The sequence below is a fragment of the Fonsecaea pedrosoi genome (assembly GCF_000835455.1).
Source record: "Fonsecaea pedrosoi CBS 271.37 unplaced genomic scaffold supercont1.8, whole genome shotgun sequence".
In the NCBI taxonomy this organism is placed as follows: domain Eukaryota; kingdom Fungi; phylum Ascomycota; class Eurotiomycetes; order Chaetothyriales; family Herpotrichiellaceae; genus Fonsecaea; species Fonsecaea pedrosoi.
In genome coordinates, this window is record NW_013550608.1 from 20,306 (window position 1) to 47,558 (window position 27,253).

The 27,253-nt window shown below is 50.4% G+C and overlaps 13 protein-coding genes across 13 annotated transcripts; 6 read left to right on the forward strand and 7 right to left on the reverse strand.

The window, feature by feature from the left end:
* Positions 1–1,055: 1,055 nt before the first annotated feature.
* Positions 1,056–2,965, forward strand: Z517_11297 (uncharacterized protein; the record flags this gene model as incomplete). Its single annotated transcript, XM_013422881.1, has 7 exons — positions 1,056–1,219; positions 1,272–1,556; positions 1,617–1,776; positions 1,833–2,296; positions 2,363–2,397; positions 2,450–2,630; positions 2,704–2,965. The coding sequence occupies 7 exons, from the start codon at positions 1,056–1,058 to the stop codon at positions 2,963–2,965; spliced, it is 1,551 nt and encodes a 516-aa protein (XP_013278335.1).
* Positions 2,966–3,865: 900 nt separating this feature from the next.
* On the forward strand, positions 3,866–4,868 carry Z517_11298 (uncharacterized protein; the record flags this gene model as incomplete). Its single annotated transcript, XM_013422882.1, has 2 exons — positions 3,866–4,522; positions 4,584–4,868. The coding sequence occupies 2 exons, from the start codon at positions 3,866–3,868 to the stop codon at positions 4,866–4,868; spliced, it is 942 nt and encodes a 313-aa protein (XP_013278336.1).
* Positions 4,869–5,185: 317 nt separating this feature from the next.
* Z517_11299 (uncharacterized protein) lies at positions 5,186–7,025 on the forward strand (the record flags this gene model as incomplete). Its single annotated transcript, XM_013422883.1, has 2 exons — positions 5,186–5,291; positions 5,353–7,025. 2 exons carry the CDS (start codon positions 5,186–5,188, stop codon positions 7,023–7,025), a joined length of 1,779 nt encoding a protein of 592 aa, XP_013278337.1.
* Positions 7,026–8,088: 1,063 nt separating this feature from the next.
* On the forward strand, positions 8,089–9,988 carry Z517_11300 (uncharacterized protein; the record flags this gene model as incomplete). Its single annotated transcript, XM_013422884.1, has 4 exons — positions 8,089–8,185; positions 8,238–8,383; positions 8,438–9,051; positions 9,121–9,988. The coding sequence occupies 4 exons, from the start codon at positions 8,089–8,091 to the stop codon at positions 9,986–9,988; spliced, it is 1,725 nt and encodes a 574-aa protein (XP_013278338.1).
* Positions 9,989–10,268: 280 nt separating this feature from the next.
* Z517_11301 (uncharacterized protein) lies at positions 10,269–12,074 on the reverse strand (the record flags this gene model as incomplete). Its single annotated transcript, XM_013422885.1, has 1 exon — positions 10,269–12,074. One exon carries the CDS (start codon positions 12,072–12,074, stop codon positions 10,269–10,271), a length of 1,806 nt encoding a protein of 601 aa, XP_013278339.1.
* A 2,416-nt stretch (positions 12,075–14,490) lies between these two features.
* On the reverse strand, positions 14,491–16,243 carry Z517_11302 (uncharacterized protein; the record flags this gene model as incomplete). Its single annotated transcript, XM_013422886.1, has 5 exons — positions 14,491–14,856; positions 14,911–15,071; positions 15,141–15,667; positions 15,721–16,054; positions 16,108–16,243. 5 exons carry the CDS (start codon positions 16,241–16,243, stop codon positions 14,491–14,493), a joined length of 1,524 nt encoding a protein of 507 aa, XP_013278340.1.
* Positions 16,244–17,378: 1,135 nt separating this feature from the next.
* Z517_11303 (uncharacterized protein) lies at positions 17,379–17,624 on the reverse strand (the record flags this gene model as incomplete). The annotated part of the gene is made up of 1 exon (XM_013422887.1): positions 17,379–17,624. One exon carries the CDS (start codon positions 17,622–17,624, stop codon positions 17,379–17,381), a length of 246 nt encoding a protein of 81 aa, XP_013278341.1.
* A 53-nt stretch (positions 17,625–17,677) lies between these two features.
* Positions 17,678–19,306, reverse strand: Z517_11304 (uncharacterized protein; the record flags this gene model as incomplete). Its single annotated transcript, XM_013422888.1, has 6 exons — positions 17,678–17,895; positions 17,952–17,986; positions 18,042–18,514; positions 18,569–18,592; positions 18,643–18,778; positions 18,834–19,306. The coding sequence occupies 6 exons, from the start codon at positions 19,304–19,306 to the stop codon at positions 17,678–17,680; spliced, it is 1,359 nt and encodes a 452-aa protein (XP_013278342.1).
* Positions 19,307–19,979: 673 nt separating this feature from the next.
* Z517_11305 (uncharacterized protein) lies at positions 19,980–20,802 on the reverse strand (the record flags this gene model as incomplete). The annotated part of the gene is made up of 2 exons (XM_013422889.1): positions 19,980–20,178; positions 20,228–20,802. The coding sequence occupies 2 exons, from the start codon at positions 20,800–20,802 to the stop codon at positions 19,980–19,982; spliced, it is 774 nt and encodes a 257-aa protein (XP_013278343.1).
* Positions 20,803–21,212: 410 nt separating this feature from the next.
* On the reverse strand, positions 21,213–22,400 carry Z517_11306 (uncharacterized protein; the record flags this gene model as incomplete). Its single annotated transcript, XM_013422890.1, has 4 exons — positions 21,213–21,707; positions 21,760–22,116; positions 22,180–22,330; positions 22,387–22,400. 4 exons carry the CDS (start codon positions 22,398–22,400, stop codon positions 21,213–21,215), a joined length of 1,017 nt encoding a protein of 338 aa, XP_013278344.1.
* A 570-nt stretch (positions 22,401–22,970) lies between these two features.
* Positions 22,971–23,652, forward strand: Z517_11307 (uncharacterized protein; the record flags this gene model as incomplete). The annotated part of the gene is made up of 4 exons (XM_013422891.1): positions 22,971–23,126; positions 23,189–23,251; positions 23,306–23,480; positions 23,510–23,652. 4 exons carry the CDS (start codon positions 22,971–22,973, stop codon positions 23,650–23,652), a joined length of 537 nt encoding a protein of 178 aa, XP_013278345.1.
* A 105-nt stretch (positions 23,653–23,757) lies between these two features.
* Z517_11308 (uncharacterized protein) lies at positions 23,758–24,445 on the reverse strand (the record flags this gene model as incomplete). Its single annotated transcript, XM_013422892.1, has 3 exons — positions 23,758–24,243; positions 24,301–24,357; positions 24,407–24,445. The coding sequence occupies 3 exons, from the start codon at positions 24,443–24,445 to the stop codon at positions 23,758–23,760; spliced, it is 582 nt and encodes a 193-aa protein (XP_013278346.1).
* Positions 24,446–24,981: 536 nt separating this feature from the next.
* On the forward strand, positions 24,982–26,981 carry Z517_11309 (uncharacterized protein; the record flags this gene model as incomplete). Its single annotated transcript, XM_013422893.1, has 9 exons — positions 24,982–25,148; positions 25,206–25,446; positions 25,498–25,541; positions 25,591–25,726; positions 25,776–25,799; positions 25,852–26,246; positions 26,300–26,377; positions 26,431–26,649; positions 26,819–26,981. 9 exons carry the CDS (start codon positions 24,982–24,984, stop codon positions 26,979–26,981), a joined length of 1,467 nt encoding a protein of 488 aa, XP_013278347.1.
* Positions 26,982–27,253: the final 272 nt, after the last annotated feature.

The following is a 27,253-nucleotide window of genomic DNA, read 5'->3' on the forward strand; positions in this document are numbered from 1 at the left end:
TGGGGAGCAGGACGGAGTCTTTAACCTCCACAATCTAAGCTCAATGCATGGGTGAAGCTGGGGTGAAAATTCTAAATCTCGGAAATTCTCCTCCAAATTTGGGATTCGACGGGATACCCCAGGGAGAAGAGAAACAGGATGTCCTCGTGGGCTACAGAGCACTATACGGGCTCCGTTCTGTAGTATGTGGGGGGATCTAGACTCGCACATCGAGGAACATATGCTAGCAATAGCGGTTAACTATCTCACTTGGGAAACCTCATCTGACCAACTGAATTTTATACGACACTCTCCGAGCGAGCTCTCCAATACTATTGCTTGTCTTACAACACAGCTACAGATGCTACGACATTGGAAGAGTCATCAACAGTGGTGTATTAGACAGTGATTCTTCTGGAGAATCAGGTAATGATACCACGGTGGAGCGCAATAAATATACTCTGGATGATGCCGTGGAAACGATGTCCCACCCTCCTGATCCAATAGGGAAAGAAGGGTAAAGGTCTAGGCTCATTAGAAGTATTTGTCTCCACAGCTGCAATGCGTATGGCCGAAGTAGGTAACATAAATTGTCAGCCGGAGTATTAATCGGCCTGATTATGACTGGTGCTGCCTCAAGGGACCCTACCTATCGGTGCTTTTAACATGGCCAACTTCAAATGGAGTAAATTCCGGGGTTCGGTGCGGAGATTTATGCTAACAAATGGATTCCCTACCTTCTGGGGTATGCTTATGCTGTAGGTCCATAATTGTACACCGTACACATACTCCTACGCTCAGTGTAGGCCAAACGAGTCTCTGTGATACCTCGTCATTCAGCATCGACAGTCTCGGAATGGGCGATCCAATACTGATCTACAGACAAAACCACCGAGCTTGCGCAGCCTATAGCATTAGAAGGATAGCGAAATACATACACGCAAGTAGTAGTTGTGTTATAAATTAGGAGACGCCAGCATCCCATCCTCCTGTATCTCGATATATTGAACATATTTTTATTGAAAACGCGATATTCTGTCTACTGCAATCCTGGCCTGCCATCGAAGTCTCTCAACATGGGCCCTTTTATCGTCCTGATTGCCCTTATTCTAGTCTTCTCCTACCCGCTATACCGACTGTTTCATGTTGGCCGTAGACATCCACGTATGCCCCCGGGGCCACCCACAATCCCAATCCTGGGCAACGCTCACCAAATACCGATCACGGGTCTGGGGAGAAAGTACGACAGATGGATGTACATGCCTAGCTCTGACAGTAGCTAATGTGCGCAGGTTCAAGTCCTGGGCCGACGTATATGGGCCTATCTTCTCTTTGACCATTGGTCCCACGAATATTGTGGTTCTCTCTGATCGGCGAGCTATTAACAACCTCTTGGAGAAGAAAGGGAGCATCTACTCAGACCGACCATTCAATTACGTCTCCAACTTCGTGACTCATGGTGACCATTTGACCCTTGAGCCTCAAGGCCCGTCGTGGAGAGAGAAGCGAACCGTTGTAACGCGAAACTTGAACCCCAAGTCACTGGATGAGAAGCACTGGAAGATACAGGAAGCAGAGTATGTCTCCATGATTCACACCAGCTATGTTTGAGTGCGTACTAAGTTGACAATATCCAGGGCGGTTATATTCATGAATAATATTCTCAAAGATCCGTCCAGAATATTCGACTATGCACGCCTGTACACTGTCTCAGTAGCAGGATCTCTTATCTGGGGGCACCGAGCGACAAGCCTGGAGTCATTCTGGTACAAAGACTTTTACGAGCTAATGGACCTGGTAAGATCTTGTTACATCCCCCTTTCTCATTCGATCATTTCTGACTTTTATTCTAGTGGCTTCATGTTCAGGAGCCCGGGGCGAACCCCCCGATCGATGAGTTCCCAATTCTGAAATACCTTCCAGGTAGTTGGAAGAGTAGGGCCGAGAAGTGTCGCAAAATGATGGACGAAATGTGGGATAAGGCTCGAGCTATCGTCGATGAGCGAAGAGCACGCGGAGACAAAAGAGACTGTTTTATTGATGCCAAAATCGACGAATATAATGAGAAAGGCTGGCCTCTATCGACACATGCTTTCAACAACCTATTCGGAGAACTTCTTGAGGCAGGCGCAGATACAACTGCGAACCATATTCTAACACTAATTCTAGCCATGGCGAAGTATCCCCACGTTCAACAGCGCGCAAGAGTAGAGATCGACGCTCTTTGTGGGACTGACAGGGCACCATTATTTTCAGATTTCGACAAGCTACCGTACATCAACTGTATCGTTAAAGAAGGAATGAGATGGCGACCTACGTAAGTAGTCAAATCATATGGCCTTTAGCTCTCACGACCGAGGATAGAATGTGCTGACGGAGACAGAGCTCCTGCCGGTCTCCCTCATATGGTCACTCAAGGTCTATTAATCCCACCCACAGTGCCATGCTAGCAAGATACTGACAATTTCAGATGATGAGTACGAGGGAATGCTGATACCTAAAGGCTCGATGGTTTTTGTGGGCATATGGGCCTTGCACCACAATGAGTCAGATTTTCCAAATCACGACCATTTCAATCCAGACCGCTATCTTGACCATCCCAAGTTAGCGAACGAGTACGCAGTCAGCCCTGACTACAATAACCGAGATAAGTACTTCCCGTGGTGACTTCTCATGATGATACTAATTTGAGCTTGTACATCATTATGGCTACGGCGCTGGCAGAAGAATGTGCCCCGGCTTGCACTTGGCAGAAAGGAATATGTGGCGGATCGCGGCGAAGCTACTATGGGCATTCGATATCTCCGAGCCAAAGGATCCTATTACTGGCGAGGTCATCCACCTCGACGAGAACGCGTACACGTCGGCTATTCTGATGTGTCCGTTACCTTTCAAGGTCGATATCACACCGAGAAGTGCGGATCATCTGGCATGTATTGAGCGGGAACTGTCGAGCGCAATGAGCTTTATGTCCCAGTGGAACTAGCTCTCGCCCAATAGCAAAGACATAAACAAGATCTCAACAATACAAGACTGTCTTGTAATACGAAACCTCGTATTCAATCGTCGAAAGTAGGTCAGTACGACTTACGGAGGCTGGTGGATCGGGTGACTAGCCTCAAGAGGTATTCTACAAACCAGAAGACAACCACTCCCCCTGTTGCCACAGACCACAGATATTATAATGAAGCCTGGCTTACACGTGGTGGAATGGCTTTTAGTCAGCATTATAGGCGACCCAACCCACCAAGTCAAGTAACCCTTATCTCCCTTCCATGATGTCATTAATATTGAACTCGGGGTGGCGGGCAGGGTATTCCCTTTTGGTCCAGTCCCAAAGGACGTTTTGTCAGACGATGTCGGTTCAGAACCTCCAGCGGGGCCCCAGAGGAGACCTAACTACCGCCAGTCTTACTACAGTTAGACTACAACGGAGTCCCTCCGGGAATTAGTCCATGAATCACCGATGGCCATGAAGATGCCCCGAAGTCCTCAACATCAAACCCTCGGAAATACACCAAGGAGAGTAGGCAGCTGATCGGGTGAGCTCTTTCCTTCCTCTATCTCAACCCTGTCACATTCGAAATCATACCGACGGTAAAGTGGTCAAATCAGGTTGCGCAATAATGAATGTTCAAGTAAATGGGGAGAATACACGTTGCCCGCCAGGGCCGGTAAGGCTACCCCGCCTCGAGTTCGTAGCTTCATACCTTACATCAGCGACCATGAAGAGCCATATTGCCACGAGCTGCGCTGCTCAAAGCTGACAGATATCAAGTCGTCGTCCCGGAACACATAGCTGGATATCTGATTGCTTTTTCTATCCCCATTCAAAACAGATTACGCGTTCACCTGAGGCCAATAGGATAAGCAAGCTAATACGGTCATGTCTGTTCGAGGAAGAGTTGCAATTGTTACCGGCGCTGGCGGAGGCTTAGGTCGCCTTTACGCCTTGGAATTGGCAAAGAGAGGGGCTAAGGTCGTCGTCAACGACTATGGCGGGACCCTAGATGGACAACCGGGAACAAGTGCTCGCGCACGAGCGGTGGTTGAAGAAATCAAAGCTGCCGGGGGCATTGCGATTGCAGATAGCCACGATGTTTCTTCTGTGGCTGCAGCCAAGGAAATTGTGGCCGACACCGTCAAGGAGTTTGGCACTGTCGACATTCTGATAAACAACGCTGGGATCGCTGGCAAGATGTCCCCACATGACGATGTGGATGCCGGCGCTTTCATGAGAGTGCTTGAAATAGCGACTCTTGGAACGACATTGATGACCAGTGCGTGCTACTCTTGGATGGCGAGGCAGAAGTACGGCCGAATCATCAATACATCCTCGAACGCCATCTACGGGTTTGGCGCGGGAGGAGACTGTGCTTATAGCGCCTCGAAGGCTGCTGTATTTGCCATTACGCGAGAACTTGGTCGCTGGGCACCACGAGATGGCATCAAGATCAACTGCGTCATGCCATCGGCCGCCTCTAGGATGGGAGATCTGTCTGAGGGCACAAAAAAGGTTACAAGGACTTATTTCCAGCCGGAGGTAAGTCTAAACACTATGATAGCTGATTGAAACTCGCAGGAATTTACTAATATCGCTATAGGGGGTTGTTCCCTTCGTCATCAGTCTCGCCTCGGAGGAGTGCCCATCATCGGGTGAAGTGTTCACAGCGAGCGCAAACAGGGCTGCCCGGGAAACACTCGCAACGTTCCCCGGGGTCAAATCCGAAACGGCAGAGGGATTTCTGGAGAATTGGGATAAAGTCATGGGTCGAGGTGAGGAACCGTACTTGGCGGAGGACACCCTGGATCATGTGAAATATGTCATCCGCCAGGCTCATGGGGTGGAAATGGAGGATATCGCAGACTTTAGCATAGTTTCTCGATAGCTATCGAAAAATTCCGAGCTCCGAGGTCCCGTGTTCTATTCTCCGCCTCCTACCAGAAGTGGATCCGTTAGCCTTTCAGTATTTCGACCTAGATTTTACGCTAGGACAAAGCCAAAGACTTTGAGGCGACAGCGGAGGTAGTTAGGGACATAGTCAGGGGGGGTTTCCCTTGGATGGCAGGCTTGGCTTATGACTCGCTCATGGAGTCCCGTTGATGATTGAACCCAGAGTCCAAATCATATCATTGCCCTAGAAGCTGTTATAATAGCTTCGCGCAGAAGACCGGATCTTGGTTGAAAGATACAAGAGCAGTCATCATGGCTTTCCTCTCTGGCCCTCCCCGCGTGTTAAGGCTGACACGCTTCGTTGACGGAACAATATTGTCGACTCGTCGTTGTTTTAGCATTGGTCAGGCCCGTCGAGGTACGTTCGAGAATCGGCCAGCAGTCAGTGTTACTCTTGGTCCCACTAACCTCGTTCTCAGCTCCTCAGCATGAGGCTACCTACGATGTTGTAGTTGTCGGCTCTGGCTGTTCGGGCTTAACCACCGCCTTCGTCGCCGCAAAGCATGGTCTCAAGGTCATGGTCTTGGAGAAGACACAGTATTTTGGCGGCACAACAGCTTACTCTGGTGGCGGAGCATGGATACCGGCCAACAAGCACCAAGCAGCTATAGGTGTGCAGGACTCGGCAGCTCAAGCAGATATCTATCTTCACGAGGTGCTGGGAGACCTCTACGACCCCAAGAAAGTACCAGTTTTCCTTGAATCAGCTCCGGAGATGGTGAAATGGATGGAGGACAACTCTGCTGTTCGCTTTAAGCCTGTTCCTTTGCCGGACTACCATGTCTCGAAAAAAGGTGCCTCGGCAGGTCGCACGATCCTGACAGAAAAGTTTGATGGACGTCAACTGGGGCCATTGATCAAGCAGGTTCGCTATCCAATCCAGGGCTACTCTGCATTTGGTTCGATGCAAGCAGACCCAGAGGAGTTACCAGTTGTGACCAATCCCTTTGGTAGTATCACGAATCTGGTCAAGGTGACGAAGAAAGCGCTTCGCTACGCTGCAGACCTGATTCGCTATGGCAAGGGAACCGACATGGCCAATGGCAATGCACTTGTGGGACGGCTGTTGTTTTCTGTGCAGCAGCAAGGGGTGGACCTTTGGAACAATACGTCAGCCACAGACCCCGTGATCGAGAACGGGCGTGTCGCAGGTGTTCAAGTTCTCCGTCAAGGCAAAGAGACCACGGTATACGCTCGCAGGGGAGTGGTCCTTGCTAGTGGTGGTTTTGGCAGATCAGAGGAGGCCAAACAGTATGTCCCGCATGAATGGTGTGCATGCCCACGAGGCAATACAGGAGATGGCAAGCGGATTGGTGTTGCCAGCGGCGGTGCTCTACCGCCCAAGAACCCGTCGAATGCCATCTTTGCTCCTATCTCTCTCCTGCCTGTCGCGAATGGTCCGGTACGCCGCTTTCCACATTTCGCGATCGATCGATCCAAGCCTGGGTCCATCATTGTTGGGCCTGACGGTCGACGGTTTGCAAACGAGTCGGAGCCTTACCAGGAGTTTGTCAGTGCCATGCACCAGAAGGGCATCCAGAAAGCGTACTACATCGGCGACCGCACGCATCTTCGCAAATACGGTATGGGAATGGCATTGCCATGGCCCTACCCAATTTGGAAGCTACTGAGACAAGGCTATCTGATCTCAGCGCCCACGATTCCCGCACTCGCGGAGAAAATCGGTGTCCCTACCCAAGCGTTAATGCAGACGGTCTCTGAGTATAATGACTTCGCTTCGACAGGGGTTGATACACAGTACCATCGAGGCGAGACCGCGTACGACCGCTTCTACGGCGACCCGCAAGTTCAACCAAATCCCAATATTCAACCATGCGCGACTGGTCCGTTCTATGCGCTCCCGCTGTACCCCGGCAATGTCAGCACTCTGTATGGGTTGATAACAAACAACGATGCACAAGTACTAGACCAGAACGGCCAGACTATCAAGGGACTATACGCAGTCGGTTGTGATCAAAACAGTGTCTTTAAGGGGGCTTACCCGGGAGGAGGCTCCAGCATTGGACCGGGAATGGCCTTTGGCTACCGAGCAGGGAGAAAACTGGCTCAAGATGCTCCAGAGGCCTTCTAGCACATTCCTCAAGTGACGTATCTTTACAAACGATAGATATATGCCGGGGTCAACGTCTCTTTTCCGTTCGTTTTGGTGGGAAACTCGAAACGAAGTTAGGTGTTGAGCTACTTGCTTCATGTTTAGGATAATGATATCCGAGAATGACGGACAGGGAGTCATCAGGCTAGTATAAGCTTCGGAAGTGTGACTCTCACAGACATGCGCAAGACGTGCTATTGCAGAGCTACATGTCGAATGCTACGTGTATAACCACGTGGGGATAGCATGTGCCGGTGTTATGATGAAAAGGCAGTACCCTACGAAACTCCTGCATGCGTTTGTTTGGCGTCCCTGGATCAATTTCGGGGACTCACGCCCCAGAAAATTCTGTCCGTACAAAAGTTGCGTGACCATTCCGAAGTAGTACGGGACCCTTCTTGCGTCCTGACCAGCTTCGTGCTCCCAGCCAGCACGGAGAAACCCCCGGTCCACATGCCCCATGAGGCTGCTAACGTAGCCTCGGCCTATCTTTGATTAACTTGATTATCCCAGCCAATGATCTCGAGTCAAGATCGCCGTCCCCTTCTCGATGGAAAGAATACCCCCGCAATCCAAGCTGGATAACATGTGGTCGCGCCCATCTGTAAAGTTGAAGATGGACAGTCAAGGCTGGTGAAGGTACCGAACAAGATGGCAAGTCTACGTTGCGCGCGTTTTGATCGAGTCCCTCTTGTCAGGCCTCCTGGCTTATCACTTCTCTTCAAACGCCCAGAACTGCCTTGTAATGGTGTCCCTTCTCGCTCGATATGTACCTCACGCGGAGCCCTCCTACCGCCCTCGAACAGGCAAAATACAGCTAACAAGAACCCCAGAGCCCGGATGAAGGCGAGCAGTTCTTTTGGTATCAATCTTCCGTCAACCCATAGTGTACGGCGGATTTCTTCCTCGGCGCAAAATCCCGGGAACTCCTCGCTCGACACTGAGTTCCTGGTTGTCGGTGCAGGTCCCGCAGGCGCAGCTCTGGCATCGTTCTTGACGAGCTATGGTATAGTGGTTCCTTCTCCGCCCATGAGCAACTACGATGCTGACTTGGATAGGGCTGAAAGGTGTCATGATCAGCAATGCTCCGGGGACAGCCAACACTCCACGCGCTCACATCACGAACATGGCTGCACTAGGTACGTGCCGAAAACCAAGGTTGAAGAGTGGTAATAGCTGAGTTAAGTTAAGAGTGTCTCCGAGACATCGGGCTCGACAAAGACCTCGAGAATCTCTCGTCGAAAGGGGACTGCATGATTCATACCCGATGGTGCCATAGTATGGCTGGAGAAGAATACGCTCGGATTTACTCGTGGGGCAATGATCCTGCAAGAAAGGTCAGTTGCGTACATGGTATGCATGTCCGGTTCTCTAATTCGGTGATATCTTAGGGAGATTATGAAAGCGCCAGTCCATGCTCACCAGTAGATCTACCCCAGACACTTCTGGAGCCAGTGCTCGTGCGCCACGCCACCCTTGGAGGTTTCAAGACGAGGTTCGATACGACGTTACTCTCCTTTGAGACTGACCCTGCAAGCGGCCTGATCACTGCTAACGTGCGGGATAATCTCTCTTCCTTGGAATATCAAATCCGAACCAAATACCTCTTGGGGGCTGACGGAGCACGCAGCCAAGTGGTGAAACAACTCGACCTTCCACTCTCGGTCAAACCAGGTCAAGGTATGGCAATCAATGTGTTGGTCAAAGCGGATCTATCCCACTTGGTCAAGCATCGACGAGGAAACTTGCATTGGGTCATGCAGCCTGACAAGAAGCATCCTGAGTTCGGCCAGATGGGGATTGTACGCATGGTCAAGCCATGGAATGAGTGGATGTTTATCTTACTACCGACTCGAGACTGTGACCCTCAGATCTCACCCTCCAAGGAGGAATACCTCCAGAGAGTGAGGGATTTTATCGGTGACGAGACCCCCACCGAGATTATTGACATCTCCAAATGGTTCATCAACGAGATTGTTGCAGTCAAATACTCTGAGGGAAACGTGTGAGTCCAGCTTCAACGAGCCGATTCCCCTGGATCTCTATAACTGTTGTTTGACAATTTCACAAACAGGTTCTGTCTCGGAGACGCAGTCCACCGTCACCCTCCCTTCAATGGGCTAGGTTCCAACACATGTATTCAAGATGCGTTCAATCTAGCCTGGAAGCTTGCGTACGTCCATCGCGGCCTCGCCGATCCTTCATTGCTCTCAACCTATAGTATCGAGAGACAACCTGTCGGCCATCAGATCATCACGCGGGCGAACAACGGGTTTCGTGACCATTTCAAGATCTGGGAGGCGCTGGGGGCGCTCCATCCAGATGTGGAGGGTCGGAAGGCCATCCTCAACGAACTAAGTGCTCCCACCACAACTGGGAGTGAACGCCGGCGTCAGCTGCAGGATGCCATCACGAACTCATGCCACGAATTTCACGGGCTCGGTGTGGAAATGAACCAAACATATAGCGGTCCGGGCGTGTACGCCGCGGATGAAGCGGAGCCCTTTAGGCATTCCGGGCGCGCCGCCGAAGATCCCATCCTCTACTACGAAAAGAGTACTTATCCTGGATGTCGTCTGCCACACGTGTGGCTCAATAAAACAATCCCAACGGAACCCGTGTCGACCGTCGATCTCGCCGGGCATGGTGGATTCACTCTTTTCACGGGCCCTGGAGGAGAGCACTGGTACGAAGCTGCCAAATGTGTCTCTGATAAGCTCGGAATTCCCATTGCGGTGCATTCCATTGGATTTCGACAACAATGGGAGGACGTCTATTATGACTGGGAGCGGGTGCGCGGTGTTGGAGATTCAGGGGTTGTCTTGGTTCGACCTGATCGCTTCGTTGCTTGGAGAGCTCCAGCCGTCCTCGAAGGTCAAGATGCATGTGAGCGAAAACTCTCAGACGTGTTGGTTTCAATACTTGGCCGCAATGCTGCCTGAGCCTATAAAGATTGACACTTTGATTTCCTGTTGATAAGACAGTTTGGGCTATCGTTGAGTTTGGACCCGTGGCTGATATTTCAATGTTGTATGCTCATAATTTGATACATGCCATATATTTCCAAGCTGGTTCATGATCGGGGGCCCAATTCCTGATTCCGATTAATTGCCCTCCCTGTAAGTATCAATGAGGTACTTCAACCATAGTGTTCTCCATATCTAGTCCTCGCCCTTGCAAAATTTGTGCAGAATACAATTGATACTAGCCACCAATGCGCTGTCATGCAGTATACCCGTGAGAGAGGCCCGCCATCACATCTGATGAATACCACACAAGATTGTCCAGAAATAAATCGTTTGGCCAGGGATCCGGATATGCTTCCGAAAAAGTCTCTTGATTTAACGAAGAGTCAAATTTTGTGCCCATACCAGATGGCAGTTCCACGTCGTCAGGCACTAACACCGGGTAGCCAGCGGTCGGATCACTAATTGATGGCTGAGATGTGTTGCACAAAGAGCCCTTCAATGCCGACCAGGTGGAGAGAAGTTGATCCTCTGACACAGAAGCCATCATGGTTTCTGTGCTTGCGAAAGAAGGTGTGTCATCATGACACTGTTGATCATCAATCCGAGTAGTCCTGGCGCTGCTATCCTGTAAGTCGAGTTCTCTGTGTCGGCAATCGAGTCTTGCTTCGAGAGAATCGAGATTTTGCAGCAGGGCACTTGGTGTGTCCCAAAATTGATTGAATTGAAGATATGATCGGCGCAGGAGGTCATACTGACGTTGTGTAACAGTCGAGTCATGATCGCGCAATGTGAATCTCTTGAATACTTGTAATGCTGCAGCGATCCACGTAGTACTGGCATAGTAAGGGTTCGCATAACGAACATGGTCTTCGGGACAATTTGATAGGAGCCGCAGGACCATGTCGCTTGTTTCCAGATAGTTTCTGAACCCTTTGCCGAGTAGAGACCTTTCGTTGCATGTAGAATCTCTACCAGATCCTTCGTGGCCAGCGTGGGAAGACGACAGGGGGCTCAGCCCTTCGATGATATCGGCGAAAACATAATTCTGATAAATCATAAAGGACGCCGAGGCGCTCATCATTTGTACAGAGTATTTTCCTGCGCTCGTTCGAAGCGTTGAATAAGGATCGTCGCCTTCGGTCAAGGCAAAAGATAGGTGTTCATCCCGATAGGCCAGTGTGCTGGGAAGGTTCTCTCTTACATCTTGGTATGCTTTGACAAGACTGTAAAGCCGATCCGAGAATCCTTGTGTTTTGAGTCTGTAGGCCTGACTATAATACTGTGCAAGTCTTGGAACATCGTTTGGCAGGTCAATATTAGAGGTGATTCCTTTGATGCTTTCCTGGCATAGTAACCGCCCATCATGCATTAGAGACCCCAGGAGATGTGCCCATGCAGTGGAGTTTTCATTCCCCGACTGCTTGAGTCTCTTCCACCGTTCTTCAGGACTGCCAATCAGGAGGCAGGAGGCCTGATAGGTGTTTGTAAACCAGTATTCGTCGGCAACTGGAAGGAATGTTTCGTTTGCGCTCCAGTCAATGGCAGTAGGTGCACGCTGGATTGTCGAGGAAAAGATATCCATTTCCCATAAAGCCCACCAGCAACGACGCCGCTCTTCGTCCGAGGACCATATCATGAGTTCGCTGTCGCGGGTGGGCACTTTCTCATATCCTTTGGAATCGATCAAGTGCAGTCGTAGCTCGTACGCAATACGCACACCGGCACCAACCAGCCTCCAAGCTGGCCCATATACTCCATTCACGAGCTTGTAGAAACCCGCTAAGGTGATGGCTTGGAGCAGGCACAGAGGGGGAGCGTGACTCGTGCAAGCTTCCAAGGATGAGTTGATGTACTGTAGAGAGAGTGTGTGGAGTTCTTGGTGAGAAATGCCCAGAGTGTCCTCGCCTGGAGGGAGGTTGTCCTCCGTGGCCAACCTGGAGGAGAGAGAAAACATTGCTGCGAAAAGAGCAATGAGATGATTCCGATCTTGTATGCCACGGATCTTGTCTGGAAAGGAGGGTTGATGAAAGATAGACAGGGACTTCAATCCTGCCACCATCTCAAAAAAGAGATCAATGCTATAGTAAGCCCCGGGAGGTCAGCTCAACTCATACACGACAAAGCAGCCATCTGGTCGGGGTGTGAAGACGAAGGGAAGGGCCTTGCTTACCATGACTGGGCTTGCTTGATGGACATACGAAGCACTTCGCAGGCCTTCGCCAAGTTCTCCTGGGCTCCTGCAAGAACCAACAAAAATCCGGGTTGGGAACGTTCTTTCTGGGCAGGGGCCGGGCCAAGAGAAGGTTCATGGGAGGGATACAGGATTCTAGAGAGACTAATGGCTTTTGCAAAGTTCAAGACTGCCACCTGGGAGGTTGTGATGCTGCGCGGAGACTCTGACGAGGCATTGATGGAAAAATCTTCTGGTGATGAAAGTATACCGTCGCCTTCGCCTGCAAAGGTTGTATGGATACCGTCACTGGGTTGATGCTGGAGCGCACCATTCTGAGAAGCGTTTAAGAAGTGAGATTGAATGACTGCTTGCCCTGTCGGAGGGTATGATGATCGTGCGCAGCGACGACGATGGCTAGAGCCTTATTGATCGTAAGATGGCCAGTCCTCTCATGACACGTCAACATCCTACTCACCTAATTTGGGTCCTGGTTTCAAGCGGGCCGTAGGATATGTACAGGTGTTGGAGGTCTGTCGGCAGAACGAACATGATGGAATCTGTCGATCACTGTAGCACGGACGCGTTAGTAACGAGGTTTGACGGGGTGGCGGCGAGGTTGCTGACCATCTGGACTTTCTCCTACAAATCTCTAGTCAGTCGCTTCTCATTGGCACATGGAGAGCTGTGAAGAAGAAGAATAGCCCGGGGTATCTACGGTTCCGCTATCGGTGCATCTTTCTCATCATTGAGCTTCTCTCCGGGGTATTCGCGCAGAAACCGGGGCGCACCACTTACTTTTTACACAAATCACATGCCAGAGCCGACCTCACGGTAGCCCGGGTTTTGTTGTCCACAGCAGCCATAGGGTCAAATCGATGGGCAAAGATATCGTAGACAAACATACAACATGGGATCGCGAGACTGTTGTTACAACGGCAATGAGAAGACTAGGTGGGTGAGATTCAGAAAATACAGACCTTGCTCACCTTGGCACCTCTCCAGACTCTGAATCCCCGGCTTTACCCCACTTCGCTACCAGGTAGACAACAGTCCCCCGTACCGATTCCGGAACCACATGGAAAATATCATACTTTTATTGGTGGCTGGAGACTGCCACTCAGGAAAGGCTAGTATCTGCGGCCAAATTATCATTGGCTCACATCATTCCTTGGAGCGGGGCAATTGGCTTAGACTAGTCTGGATTTATCGAAAAAGTGAATTGATCTTGGGTCTAGACTTCGGCCCCGCTGTGGCGGGATGAAAAATCTCGAGTTCAGATGAGTAATTACGTGCAGGGTGATAGGGGCTTGGGGAAAGAGGAGAACTTATTCTGTCGTCTGGGTTCAACATGGGTAGCACGATCGTCATGGTCGTAAAAAGGCAAGCATTCAGGTGCGGAGGCTATCCTGGCTTGATCAGTGGAAATCTGACGGCGGGCGAGATCGACGGAGATAGCTATTCGCTGTAAGCTTTCTCATATGATCCTCTGATAAGGATCGGAACTCTACCACTTGGCCCAGCAAGGTCAGCACCCTCTAGCAAAGAAGCACCGGTGGTGATGGTTGTAGTCGAATACTTTGTCTGCTCCTTTCTTTCCGCAAGGGCTGATTCCCAACCAACGCCATGCTGACACAACCTATTTTAGCCGCAGTGCAACTGTAGAGGTGTGGTACGGTTGATTGTCTGGCTATCTTCTATGGGAGTGCCGAAGACACCTATCTATTGCTATGTCAGGTATGAAGTGGCAGGTGCCCCTGATAGGTCTCGTGCAGGAGCACGTGACTGTGGAGAGTCCACAACAGCAACAGTGGCGGAGTTGGAGAACTTGGCATGACATGTTTCTCGCCTTTTCAGCTTGTGAGGCTGCGATGACGGGTGGCGTTTGGGAAGCTGGGGCACGACTGGCCGCGTCACTACCAATTCATTCTCATGAGGCTGTACGTTCTTCGAGCAGCTGCAACAGCTGACATTCACCTTTTTCATACTGTACGAGAACAATCTGAGGCCTTCTCTTGTCGGCAATACCCTCTTTAGGAGTTCTACTTGATGCAAGCTACACTTGTTCATTTCTTTGATGACAGCGTCTCATTTTTGATCGCACCAGCAACTGCACCCTCAAAACTTATCCACAACTTGAGGTGACAAGAGAGACAGAATCTTTCGTTCACAGCTCATTGGCCCCCTGCTTCCTCACGGAGCTATCTACTACCAAACTGTGCACAATCTCCCATGAGCAACTTCAAGTTCGAATTCGTCCACTTCCTGGTTACCCCTGCTCCTGGACTTCGTGGTGGTGACATAATCACTTTCCACCGTGGATCGGTGTGGCTTCCTCAATCTGCGTAGTGATAGATTTCTCATCGAAGTCGGCCATGGCGTCCACTTCAACCAGGCCATTGCCATCTTGGGCAAAGTGGGTCACAACTTCATCCCCAAACAGCTTACCTATCTCCTCCAGGGTCAGGTTGCCTGTCTCCGGTAGCCATTTGTACAGCATAGCGAAGCACACAATGTCACAGGAGATAAAGACCAGGTAGAACTTCCAACCAATATTTGCAAAGGCCTTAGGTGCTGGTGCTGTGTACAATATCGTCGAGACAAAGTATGTGAACAGGGCAATAGTGAGACCCTTGGCTCGAATGGTAGTTGGAAATGCCTCGGAGCACCACTGAGACGTTTGATCAGCAACAGTTCTGCCTCTACGTGTGGGAACGCCACTCACCACGAACTGAGTTGGATCAAGGAACAGTCCCAGTCCCAGTCCAAACATCATGAAGAAAAACATTGCAGCACCGTTGCCAGCCTTGTGCGAGGTACCCGCATACTTCCAGCTGAGAAGAGCGGCAGCAAGGAGACATGATCCGGTCCAGACAATGCCAATGACTGTTTGCAGCACTCGTTAGCCGACGGCTCTCACCGTCTCTGGAATCCAGCTCTACAAGATGTACTTACGCAGCATTCTTCTCCGCCCAACCCGATCGATGACGACGGCGTTGACAAAGTTGAAAAAGACCGCAATGACAACATAGATAGCGTACATCAGGAGAGGCATCGCACCCGTCATTCCTGCCGATTGAGCGACGAGAACCAGGTAGGAGGTGATCCCGTTATAGCCAGATGATTGCACGGCAAACATGATCAAGATGGCCAAGAGAGTGCGCTTCCTCCATGAAGGAACGGTGAACATGCGGACAAATGATGCTTTCATCTCCTTGTCATGTGCCACTTGTCTCTTGATTTGGATGAATTCCGCGTGTGCAGCTGCATCTCGCGAGTCATTAGGGTCGTGATGCACTTTCTGAATTGTTCTCCATGCCTCTGCGTCGTGGCCTACCCAAACCGACCATCTGGGAGATTCAGGGATCCAGTAGCAGACAATCACCAGCCCCAGAGGAGCCAGTGGAGCCAAACAAAGAGGCATACGCCATTGAACTGTGTTGTTTGTGGTAAAGTACGTGCCGTAACCAATCCACGCGGAGCTGCGGAGAAAATCAGAAGAGGATTCCACACTTCCATCGGTGAGGTTCAATACCTGAGATAACCTAAAGAGAATCCAACCCCAACAAGTGCACTGAGAAGGCCTCGACGGTGGGGTGGTGCGACCTCTGCCACGTACAGCGGGACCAGAGCCAGCAGTTGGCCTACTCCTAGGCCAGTGATGAATCGAAAGACGAATAACATCGGTATGTTGATAGAGCCAGCCACAACCGCGGAGCCAACCACTGAGATGGCGCCGCCGAAGGCGAGGGCTTTTCGTCGACCATACTTGTCACTCGTGTAGGATTGTATGATGGCTCCAAAAGCAGCTCCGGCACAGAAGAGCCCACTGATGGCTCCGATCAAAGTAGCAGTGTAGTCCGAGGTTGCTACAGGCACAGGTTAGCTAAATACGACAGGGATGCAGTCCGTATCAACCCACGGTCCAATTCAAAATAAGTGAAAAACCCAGGTTCTCCAATGGAAGTGACAAAGACGGCATACGAAAAGCCGTAAGAGTATGCGCCAAGGCAAGCAGCACAGACAATCAAGATATTATACCGCGTGAGTCGCAACATCTTGTCACCAATGTTACAGCCTGGGTGTGAGGTTGGAAAGTACGCGTCCGCCGTCAAACTAGCCCCATGGATAGAAGTCGCATCTTTAAATGGATTTGGTCTCCTGTCTTGAAAGTCCCAAGTCTTAGACGGAGCATATCTGAGGCTGAGGTCGGAGGCTCCCCCAGCCTTGGAGATCCACCGACAGGACCGCGGGGTCCCCAATTCGGGAACGAGCCATTCTACAACGGGACGCTCAGTACTGGCAATCCGAGCGATGATGGGCCGAAACGAGACAATCTGAAGATGCTTGGCGATTCGCTTGTCGCCAAGCTACAATATACACAGCTTCGAGGGAGAAGAGGCCCACCCCATTCACTTGTCACGCTTGGAGTCGGACTGTGTGGAAGTGCACAGACATCTTACCCACGGGCTGATAACGGGCTGATAACGGCTTCGTCTTCTTACTACACTGCCTACTACGGCTCCGGTGGTCAATATGTGCATGAAGATCTTCAACGAGTATGAGTAAGGTCTGCTGAGTCACTGAAAGTCTGCCACACTGGTTGACCCGTGCTCCGCCAGGGCTGAACATTCTATATGGGCAACTGTCAACGTGACCATGATCAACCGCTGTACTCGGGAGACTGTAAATTATATCCTCCTGAAAGTACCTAGGAGAACCTGGGAAAACCTGGGTGATATGTGCTGACTGAGACTGGATAAAGGTGATAATTGATAAATGTTGTTGTGGTATTCACTTAACAGGTCTTTTTCGCGTGTGTGGATTCCCAGTAGCATCTGGCGATAGTATACACGGTCCGATAGCCTCTGGTCACTGGAGAGCTCCTAACCAGCGGAGTAGGTCATTCAGAATGTAGGCGTGACCTGCATGTTATTCGCCAGCAGTGCTACGAGGCTCGGAGATCATTTCTGTCGTTGATCCTCAACAATATTTTCGTTTTCTGGACACCAATAGATGTTTGGGTATCTACATCTTAGGCATTCAAGATGGTAGTCATGTTAGCATAACGAAAGTATAGTTTATTTGCTACCACCTAAGATAAGTTCTCCCTATTTCACATTCTTCGGTCGTACAACTACGGCATCAATCGCATTTCCCGGAGGGCCTCCGGATCGCCGTTCTTTAGCCGGTTCAGCTGTACTGTTTCAAAAAGTCCAGTGCGTCCGACATCTCTTGTTGAATTCGCTGAACATGTTTCTCACTTCGGGGTTTGATAGCAATCTTAAAAGGCAACGGCGCCTGAAGAATCCCTGGGTTATACGCATCGGGATCCAAGGGCGCCTTAACTCCAGTCCGAGGATCTACATACTCGGAGAAGTCAAAGGCCCAGAGGAGTTTTGCTGCGATGCGCCACATGTTGCGCTCGGCAAGATGCATGCCTGGGCAGACACGTCGACCGGCACCATAGTTATAATGATGTAAAGATGAAGTTAGCCTCTTAAGGTCGTTGCGCAGGGAGAGATGAACTTATCTCGGTTTGCCCAGTCAGGACTTCCAGCATAGTCGCTAGCTAGCTTGTGGTGATGGAGATATCTATCTGGGTTAAAGGTTTCCGGATCAGGGTAGATTTCGGGAGAGTGATGGATGGCCCATGTGGGGAGGAAGACGGTTGAATCCTTGGGGATCAACATTCCCTCATAAACATCGTCTGTTACTGTGTCAGCTACGGAGCCCACCTCCTTCAGTACCGACTGCATCACGAACCTTCCCGTGCCCTGTGAGGTAGTGCTGAGACAGCCCTGTGAAAGATAGGTCAGTCAAAGTGTGCTAGCGAGGATCAACGGGTAAGCGTACACTGGGCGCCATCTCATGCCTTCCTTCACAATGCAGTTGATATATGGTAGTCGGTCAAAGTCGGACCAGAGGGGAGCTCTCTCAGTGCCACAAACAGCATCAATTTCTCTTCGTGCCTTCTGCTGGACTTCCGGGTAGAGACCAAAAGCGAGGATCAAGGTAAGAAGCTGAGCTGCAGTTGTATCTGCACCGCCTTCGACTAGCTCACCCATCAGGTTGTCGAAGCCATGCTTGGAGAATGGCATTCCCTTCTTTTCGTACTCGTCCAGCAGAGTGTCGATGATACAATTTCGTCGTTCGCCCTTAGCCCGTCTCTCGTCGATCCGGCGGCGTGCCTCTCCCCAAACACTATCCATCACAGAACCAGCCTCGACAGCCCGACGTTTCCAGAATGCCATCGACATGGGTATATACCGGAGAAATTTGAATTCATCCACTGGAGGGTTAGCCCCGGGTTCCATAGCAGCCGTCCACTAAGTAAAAGGTTAGGGATGACCTCGAGAATGACGCCAGTATTGTTGCTTTACCTTGTCCATCACATCATAGACGCCCTATAAAGTACCATTAGTGGACACACTCGAAAATGTATCATGTCACCTACTTTGGCCCAGAATGAGTCCGGAGTTTCGCCACGATACCCATACGTGATTGAGCTCACTACAGATGCCGTGTATCTCCTGATCTGCCTGTAGAAGTCTTCAGGGGTTGTCAAGAGGTTGTTCATGAGGATCGTAGCCCTGAGGATGCGCATTAGTCTTGAGTCAACTTCTCAGTAAGGGGAATTATGATTACTCTGCCTCCTGAACTCGGAAATGCTTCTCGTCCAATGGCTTAGGTGAGAAGTTGTGCGCGATGACCTTTCTCTTTTCTCTCCAGAGAGGATCCATCTGCGAGACCGCCAGGTGATCACCCTTGGTCAGAAGCTGGCCAACATAAGTCTCTGGACGATCCGAGTAAATGGCGCCTTTCTCGACGAGAAGCTTATGGATCGCCTTTCGATCGCACAGAACAACGACATTCGAAGGTCCAAGTTTGAGACTGAAGATTGGCCCGTATTCCTTGGCCCACTCTCGAAACTGCTTGTAGAGGCCGGTGCGAGGAATTTGGTGAGCATTTCCTAGAATTGGAACCGTAGGCGGACCTGGGGGCATTCGAGGGTCGCGTTTGCCGACCTGCAAGAGACGATAGATGGCGAGAACGACGACGACCACCGCCGCCCAGAGGTAAGGTTTGGACCAGATTGGTGTGTCCACCATTATGATCATGTTGAGCTCGAAACCCAAGTTGCAGGAAGTGTTGGTTACGTTAAGAGAGATCCAATTCAGTGTCAAACTTCTTCGCTGGCAGTAATAGTAAAGCTGCTAAGGATCCGCCTCGCGCATCACCAACACCATAACTGCTGTCACATCTGGAGGCCCCTAGGGGGCTACTCCGAGCCATTCTCCGACTTGCCACAAGAGACCCGGTATGAAAGGAATGAGGTTCGTTCTCGGGCGATTTGGCCATCTCATCAAGTTAATCCGGCCAAGTAATCGGGGTAATTTCTATTGGTTTGCTCCACCTTTCGGCGCTGTAGCCGAATTGATTGTCTCCACCCGTTGAAATTCAGCGGGGAAAGAGAATGGCGGGGGAGGATGATTTGATCTTGCCGATCAAATGCTGAAGACATGTTGCATCTATCAGGTAACCTTGCCGCCAGGACGGTTGGTAAGCCACCAAAATATATTGACGGGAAGTTTGATTCGACATTGGTCCGTGTTATCATTCATCAGCTAGGGGGCTGTGGACGACCAGAGAGGGCGGGCAGAGAGTCGACACCGCCGTACATAGATCCTGGCTTAACAAAAGTAACCGCGCAGTTCTCTCAGACCCCAATGGCACTCTTGTGCTGCGATTGATCTCTATGTTTGGAGTTCTTCTCTATGCACGGCTGGCAGGCTAGCATAATAAACCTCCATCCACTACTACCGTCGCTCCAGTCATGTAGCTGGATTCGTCGCTCAGTAAGAAAACGAACACCTTTGCGGCCTCATCTGCTTCACCCATTCGCTTCAGTGGCACTCGGGCGAAAACTGAAGACATATTATCCTTGTTCAACCCACCAATAGCCGTCACCATCGGTGTCTTGATGGTACCCCTGTAGGATTTAGCCATTGCCGAATGGTGGGCGGTGAAATCGGACTCACGGAGCCACGCAATTCACTCGTATACCTTGTTCGCCAAACTCGCCCGCAGCACTCTTGGTCAGGCCGATCACAGCATGCTTTGTTGCCGAGTAGACAGAGTTTTTGGGATGGCCCTCCAAGCCAGTCGAGCTTGATGCATTAACTATACTTCCCCCTTTGGATATGACTCTCAATTCAGCCCGTAGGCAATTGAATAGGCCCTTGAAATTGACACCGGTGATGAAGTCGAACTCCTGGTCGTCGATCTCTGTCAAGCTACCCGTCCCAAATGACTTTCCCAAAACTCCAGCAACGTTGGCAGCGCCGTCCAGTCGCCCAAAGTGCTTCACGGTTGCGTCGATCCAGCTGTCAACCTCTTCGCTCTTTCTGATGTCAACGCCGAAGGTCAAGATATTGGTGTTGTCAGGACATTGGTTCGATTCTGTAATCTGTGATAAGGCCGCGTCTAAGTGATCTTTTCGAATGTCTGCGAGCGACAACAGAGCCCCTCTAGAGCATAGGAGCTTAGCAGTTGCCAGTCCCATCCCTGACGCAGCGCCGGTAACAGTCACGACCTTTCCAGTAAAGGATGTCATTTCGACACGGTGATACTGTTGAGTTGGGGTCTCCTAGTCCGTGTAAAATGCTGGAGTGCTCTCTATATTTAAACGCCCGGGGGATCAGGAACACCGGGCAGCCAACAGAAGTCATCTTGGACCTTTGGCGGGCTGCCGAAACACGGTCGGACTGAGGTAAGATCATCCGAGAGATGAAGGTGGAACGGTGTGATCCCGCTGAAGTCTGAGTGTTCGGCAATACTATCTACATCACCTTCCCTTTATGGCCGTGTCTTTCGACTTCCGCTGTCTCATACGGACAGGTGCATGCGCGTAAGCACTCAATAGACGCTCCAGATGTCATGTTCTCTGCTTTATCCCCAGCCATGGGATTTCCCAAGCCTCTTCTTCGAGGTCTAATCACACAAACAGCATTTTCCTCCCTTCATTCAATACCCGGAGACGTGCTTGGGCTGGTACGGCGCCTCTAAGTAGCTGATTTCCTCATCAGAAAGCTTCAGACTCATTGCTTCAATAGCCTGGTCAATTCTTTCTTTGGACGAAAGCCCGAGTATAGGATTTGCACCCTTGCTCAATACCCAAGCTGTTGCGACCGCTGCCATTGGAACACCCCTTTTCATTGCCACCTGTTCAACGCGATCGACCACAGCCTTGTCCGTTTCGTTCTCTTTACTGACCAGCGCCGAGAGGTAGGCGTCAGTCTCTTCGCGGACAGTCTTTTCAGACTTCCAAGGCCGTGCAAGCACACCCCGAGCCACCGGAGACCAAGGAATGATGCCCACGCCCGTAGCTTTACAGTATGGGATCATCTCCCGCTCTTCTTCTCGGTAAAGCAGGTTGAAGTAATTTTGCATGCTAATGAAGCGATGCCAGCCGCGCCTTTCAGCAATATTCTGCATGCGCTGGAACTCCCACGCCGCCATCTGCTTTGGAGTTAGAAAGTCACTTGTGCAGCATCAGCTAGGGAAGACGAACGCTGCTTGCGCCGATATATCTCACTTTGCCTGACTGCACCACATCATTCAGCGCGCTCATGATCTCTTCCATTTCGGTGTCTCGGTCCAATCTGTGAATCTGGAGGACGTCGATGTACGTGCCTAGGCGTTCCACGCTTGCATCGACCGCATCGAGAATGTGCTTGCGGCTGAGGCCAACGCGGTTCACCATGGCCCCGTCATTAACAGTACATTCCGTCAGAGGTAGCTGACTGCCATCGTGGCTTACGCCGAAGTAGCACTTTGTCAAAATTGTAACATTCTGCCGCGGGATATTGAACGTCCGAAGCGCTTTGCCTATGACTCTTTCGCTCTCTCCATGAGAGTAGAAGTCGGCCTGCATCCCAAGGTGAGCAAGTCTCTCTTTCTAATGCTACCATCCGTCAGCGAGCGAGCCTACCGTATCCCATGTGTTTACGCCGCTTTTATATGCATGTTCCAGGATAGGCAGAGATTCATCCTCATCCAGCACCCATTTTTCCCATGTTGAACTGCCAAATGACATTGCTCCGAGAATGATTTTCGAGATTTTTAGACCTGAGGTTCCAAGTCTAAGTTATTGGCGAGTTAGTCATTGGTGCTCAGCACGATGAGATCCACTACAAACCTGGTATATTCCATCTTGCTTGTCATTGTTCGTAGCATGCTGCTGTGAATCATAACCCTGGAGACAAATCTTTTGTAAACACCTCTTACAGGCACCATAACATAATTTACGCGATGTTCGTCTCTCCGTAAGACCTAGATCAGCAACGACGCGTTTCGGCGCAATTTCACAAGTTTCAAACCACCCGAGAACCACCCGCGCAGCACCTCCAGGCGCAGAGTATCCCGCACTGAATACCACCTTGAAACCAACGACCAAGGCGACAAAAGAAATAGTTCTGTGCGTAAGTGCCCTGCCATCCAAGTCAAGTCAGGCAGAACTGGATGGAATCCTTGTGGGGCTCGCATTTTTCATCCTCACAGTGGGTGTTTGCTTTCCTGCTGCTCTATCAAGGAGTGCGACGCGCTGAATATATCCCGAAGAAGCTTCAGTCATTCCCACGTTGGATATGCTGACATGTACCGAAGATGGGCCGCTCATGGTGTTCTATAGATATCTGGATGAATCATCTTCAAGCTCTTCTCCGTTCGAGCTACAATCAATCCAATGTTTTCAATTCCAACAACCCTCGGGACTTGTGAATGATGTCGATGCCTTCCTTTCTTGTTCAGCATACCTTTGACCTGAAGCAGCTATCCCCAAACTCCAAGCCCAACTACCAACCGTACGTAAAGTTGAGCTTCTTCTTCTCGAAAAGACCCGACATCAGTCATGAGGATTTCCACAGGCATTGGGAAACGGTGAGCTTGATCGATCTCCTATCTGATAGATGTGCTCCATGCTCACTGCTTTGTCGCTCAAGGTGCATGCGGATCTGGCCGTGGCATCAAAGGCATTTGCGCTCAACATCAAACGATATACTCAAGTGAGTAGAGAATGACTTCCCAAAGTTGAAGCTTTTGACCGACTGGACGATCAGTTCCATGCACTTCCTAGGTGCAAGGAAGCGGCAAAGACTCTGATCGAGGGAATGGAACTATTGGAGTATGACGGTTGTAGTGAAATTCTGGTCTCATCCATTGAGGATGCTGCAGCGTTCTTTTCGAGCCCAGAATACATCGAAAAGATGAACAGCAAGTCAATGCCCCGCTCGCGTTAGTTAATCCCTGACTGTCGATTACAGGAGACGAGGACAACTGGCTTGCTAGACCAGTCCGCTTCATGATCGGATATGACAATTTGATCTTCGGTCAGGGTTTACCGATTCCAGAGGCCACAGACGGCATCCTGCCCAAGGACTTGGAGACGGCACTTGGACAAGAGTGAATAGATTACTGCAGTCTCTAATAAATTGTCATGACTTTGTGACAATGTTAGGTGACTTTATCAGTCCCCCAGACCTATGTACTTATCGTCCAGCTGCACTAGTGGCTACTGGCTGGCGATACCTTTAAAAGCCTTGAGGGGATCGATGGTGCATGTGGGATCGGCCTTCATGGTTGACATTTCAACCGGGAAAGAAACATGCTCATGAACAAACTTCCAAGCTCCGTCAATCTTTGCAAGAATGTAAGTGATACGGTATGTCATCTCGAACTTGTTACCGTCATCAGATGTGCCACCCACTAGGCGCTGCATCATGGTGATGTACCCCGAGGTCTTGGACGTCGCCACAGGCTCAAGGTCCTTCATTTCGAATCTCGAGTTGGAGAAATAGTGGAATGTCTGGTTGTAGTGCTCCAACATCCCGCCTCGAGGGGTGAAACCGTAGATATCATATGTCATGGCGTCGTCAAAGTCGTAGAAAGGCCGCCCAGGCTCGATGGACTGATTAAAGAGCTTGTTCATCACGTGGGACCAGCCGCAGATGTGGTTTAAGATCTCCTGCTCTTCTTGATACAGCTCGGGCTTGTGCAACTAAAGGGTTCCGGTCAGAATAAAGAGGACCCTATCTTGAGACGAAGGAAAGAGTACTTTGCTGGGGGGAAATGTCATCTTCTTCAAGGCGTCCTCGGGCGTCGAGTAAGCCGTCTGTCTTTTTGTCAGAGCTGCGCCATCATTCCGTGGAGGATACTGTTACCTCGTCATACCATCCTCCGTTGGAGTTGTTGGCAGCCATTGTGATCGCGGATAGCCTTCAACGCAGAATATGAATGTATCGAGCAACCGTCTTGTCTTTTGCCCTTGTGTGCTTATATGGGAATGACAGGAAGCGGGCGAATATGCCACTGCTGCGAATCCATGCTAATATTATATCCTTTTGACATAACATGTCCTACGGGCCATTGGATATGTAAGCTGTAAATAATGCTCCTGTTTGTTGTCCGTGAGGTCTGACTGCCCGAATGGCTCCCCACATTTGAGATGTAAATCCCCCGCGACCGTGAAACTCCCACCGGGAGCGATATAGCACTGACCGTCAGGACCGCCCGATAACATACCGCTGAATTCAGCCGCTTGCAATAATCTGGTGGGGGGTTAATGCAAGCATGATGACCCTAGAATGAACAGAGCCTTTGAGCGGGCCTTATACTTATATCATGGATTACTTCCAATCCATTGAGCTAGTTCGGAAGCATTTATTACCAGTACTCCTTGCATTTTACTTTACTTCGTTACTGTTGAAGGCCTTGGCAAGGTCAATTCACCCCAAGGATGTTCGAAATCACTCTCTTTCATCTTGGCGTAGTGGTCATTGTCGTTGCCGGTCTTTTCAAGATATTGCGAATTGGCAGACGTGACCCTCGTATGCCACCAGGACCTCCAACCTTACCATTGCTCGGGAATCTACACCAGGTCCCCGTCACCGGACTCTACAAGCAGTGAGATCTCTGACAAACATTCATACCTAATACTTGTCACTCACAACAAGTGTCCAGGTTCAAGGAGTGGAGTCTGCAGTATGGAGGAGTTTACTCCCTCAAGTTCGGCCCTCGAAATGTGATTGTTGTTTGTGACAAGAAGGCCATCCATGAGCTCTGGGACAAGAAAGGGTTAATATATGCTGAACGGCCCAAGAATTATGTTGCCGATATCATCACTTCTGGCGACAGCATTGTGTTTGCCCCGAACACTGTAGAGACAAAGGAGAAGCGTCGGATCGCAACCCACAATTTCTCGGTGAGTAAGGGTTTGTCCGAAACCAAGTCATCGTGGTTTAACCCGGAGAAGCCTAGGATCTTAGATGAGAGTGCTGCAAAGGTGCAAGATGCCGAGTAAGTGCAAGATGGACAAAGTATTCGTGGCATCTCTAACCGCCAGCAGGGTCACTGTCTTGACCCATCAGCTTTTGACGGACCCCGAGAATTTCTACAACCATGTCCGACGGACTACTTCATCCATTGCATGTATTTTGATCTACGGGCATAGAGGCCCTACATTTGAGAACTTCTGGGGTCATGTGAGTCCCTGACACTGTACTTCGACCATACACTGGCTAATCGGTATAGGCTGTCTACGATGCTCTCAACTTGGTAAGCCACGTTGCCCTTCTCCTGGCCAAACATTGACTACCAACACGAATAGTTTGGAGAAGCCCTCGAGCCAGGAGCAAATCCCCCAGTCGACGAGTACCCCATCCTGAAGCTAGTGCCAGAGCGATTTGCATTCTGGAAGAGACGCGCACGGACGGCTGGAAAAGGCATGCACGACATTTGGACAAAAGCTCGACGCCTGGTTGACGAGCGCCGTGCTAGAGGTGACCATCGAGTGTCTCTTGCAGACAGACTCCTCAACGAGTATAACAACAAAGGCTTCCCCATGTCACAACACGCCTTGGACCAGCTCTTCGGAGAGTTGGTAGAAGGGGGAGCCGAGACAACCTCGTCCTCCATGTTGACCATGATTCTAGCACTGGCCAAGAATCCATGGGTTCAAGAGAAGGCATACAAGCAAATGGTTGATGTCTGCGGAAGCGAACGGTGAGACTTCTGAGAGGCAGACTCAGTTGAAATCGAAACTGACGTGAATCAAGGATGCCTGAGTGGTCGGACTTTTCCCGGCTGCCCTATGTGAACTCAATCGTGAAGGAGGGTATGAGATGGCGGCCGGCGTGAGTAGAATGTTTCATTCAGCCCCACGATATCTCCGCTGATCCAAAACTAGTGTGGCAACCGGCCTCCCTCGCAGCACTGCCGAAGATGATTGGTATGAAGGCATGTTCATCCCCAAGGGCTCCACTGTCTTTCTTCCTATCTGGGCTGTCCACCACATGGAAAGAGAAGGATACGATGACCCGTTCAAATTCAATCCCGACCGATACATAAATCACCACAAGTTGGCGAATGACTATGCAGGGAGCGCCGACTATAAACTGAGAGATAAGTTTACCTCCTCCCGTTAACGTCCTTTCCGCTAACACTGATGCACATCACTATGGGTACGGGGCTGGCCGTCGAATGTGCCCCGGTGTCCACTTGGCTGAGCGCAATCAATGGCGAATCGTTGCGAAGCTAATCTGGGCTTTTGAAATTAAAGAACCGGTCGACCCTAGAACAGGCAAAACTATATCTCTTGATCCAGAGGACTACTCGAACGGCCTCTTGCACGCACCACGTCCTTTCAAAGTTATCTTCAAGCCAAGGAGCGAGAAGCACGTTGCAGTAATCAAGCGCGAGTATGAGAAGTCGTTGAAGGATCTTGCACCATTTGAGTGAAATTGGGAGACGCCGGATGCCAAGAGATTTAAGTAGCTCTCTCACATAGATACAAACTTCTACAAGGCCGAGTGCAGTATCGAGCACTTATGTTATAAATACATGACTTATTTATTTCTCTTCGACAAGATAGCCACAATCTCCACCATAACCAGTCGTACAGAATGGCACTGTCTGATACACAGCACTCAGAATTAATCACTGCCCAATGCCACTTAGGTCAGCAGCGTATCTTGTCCTCTCCGAAGTCCACTTCCGTTTGCAGACCTGAG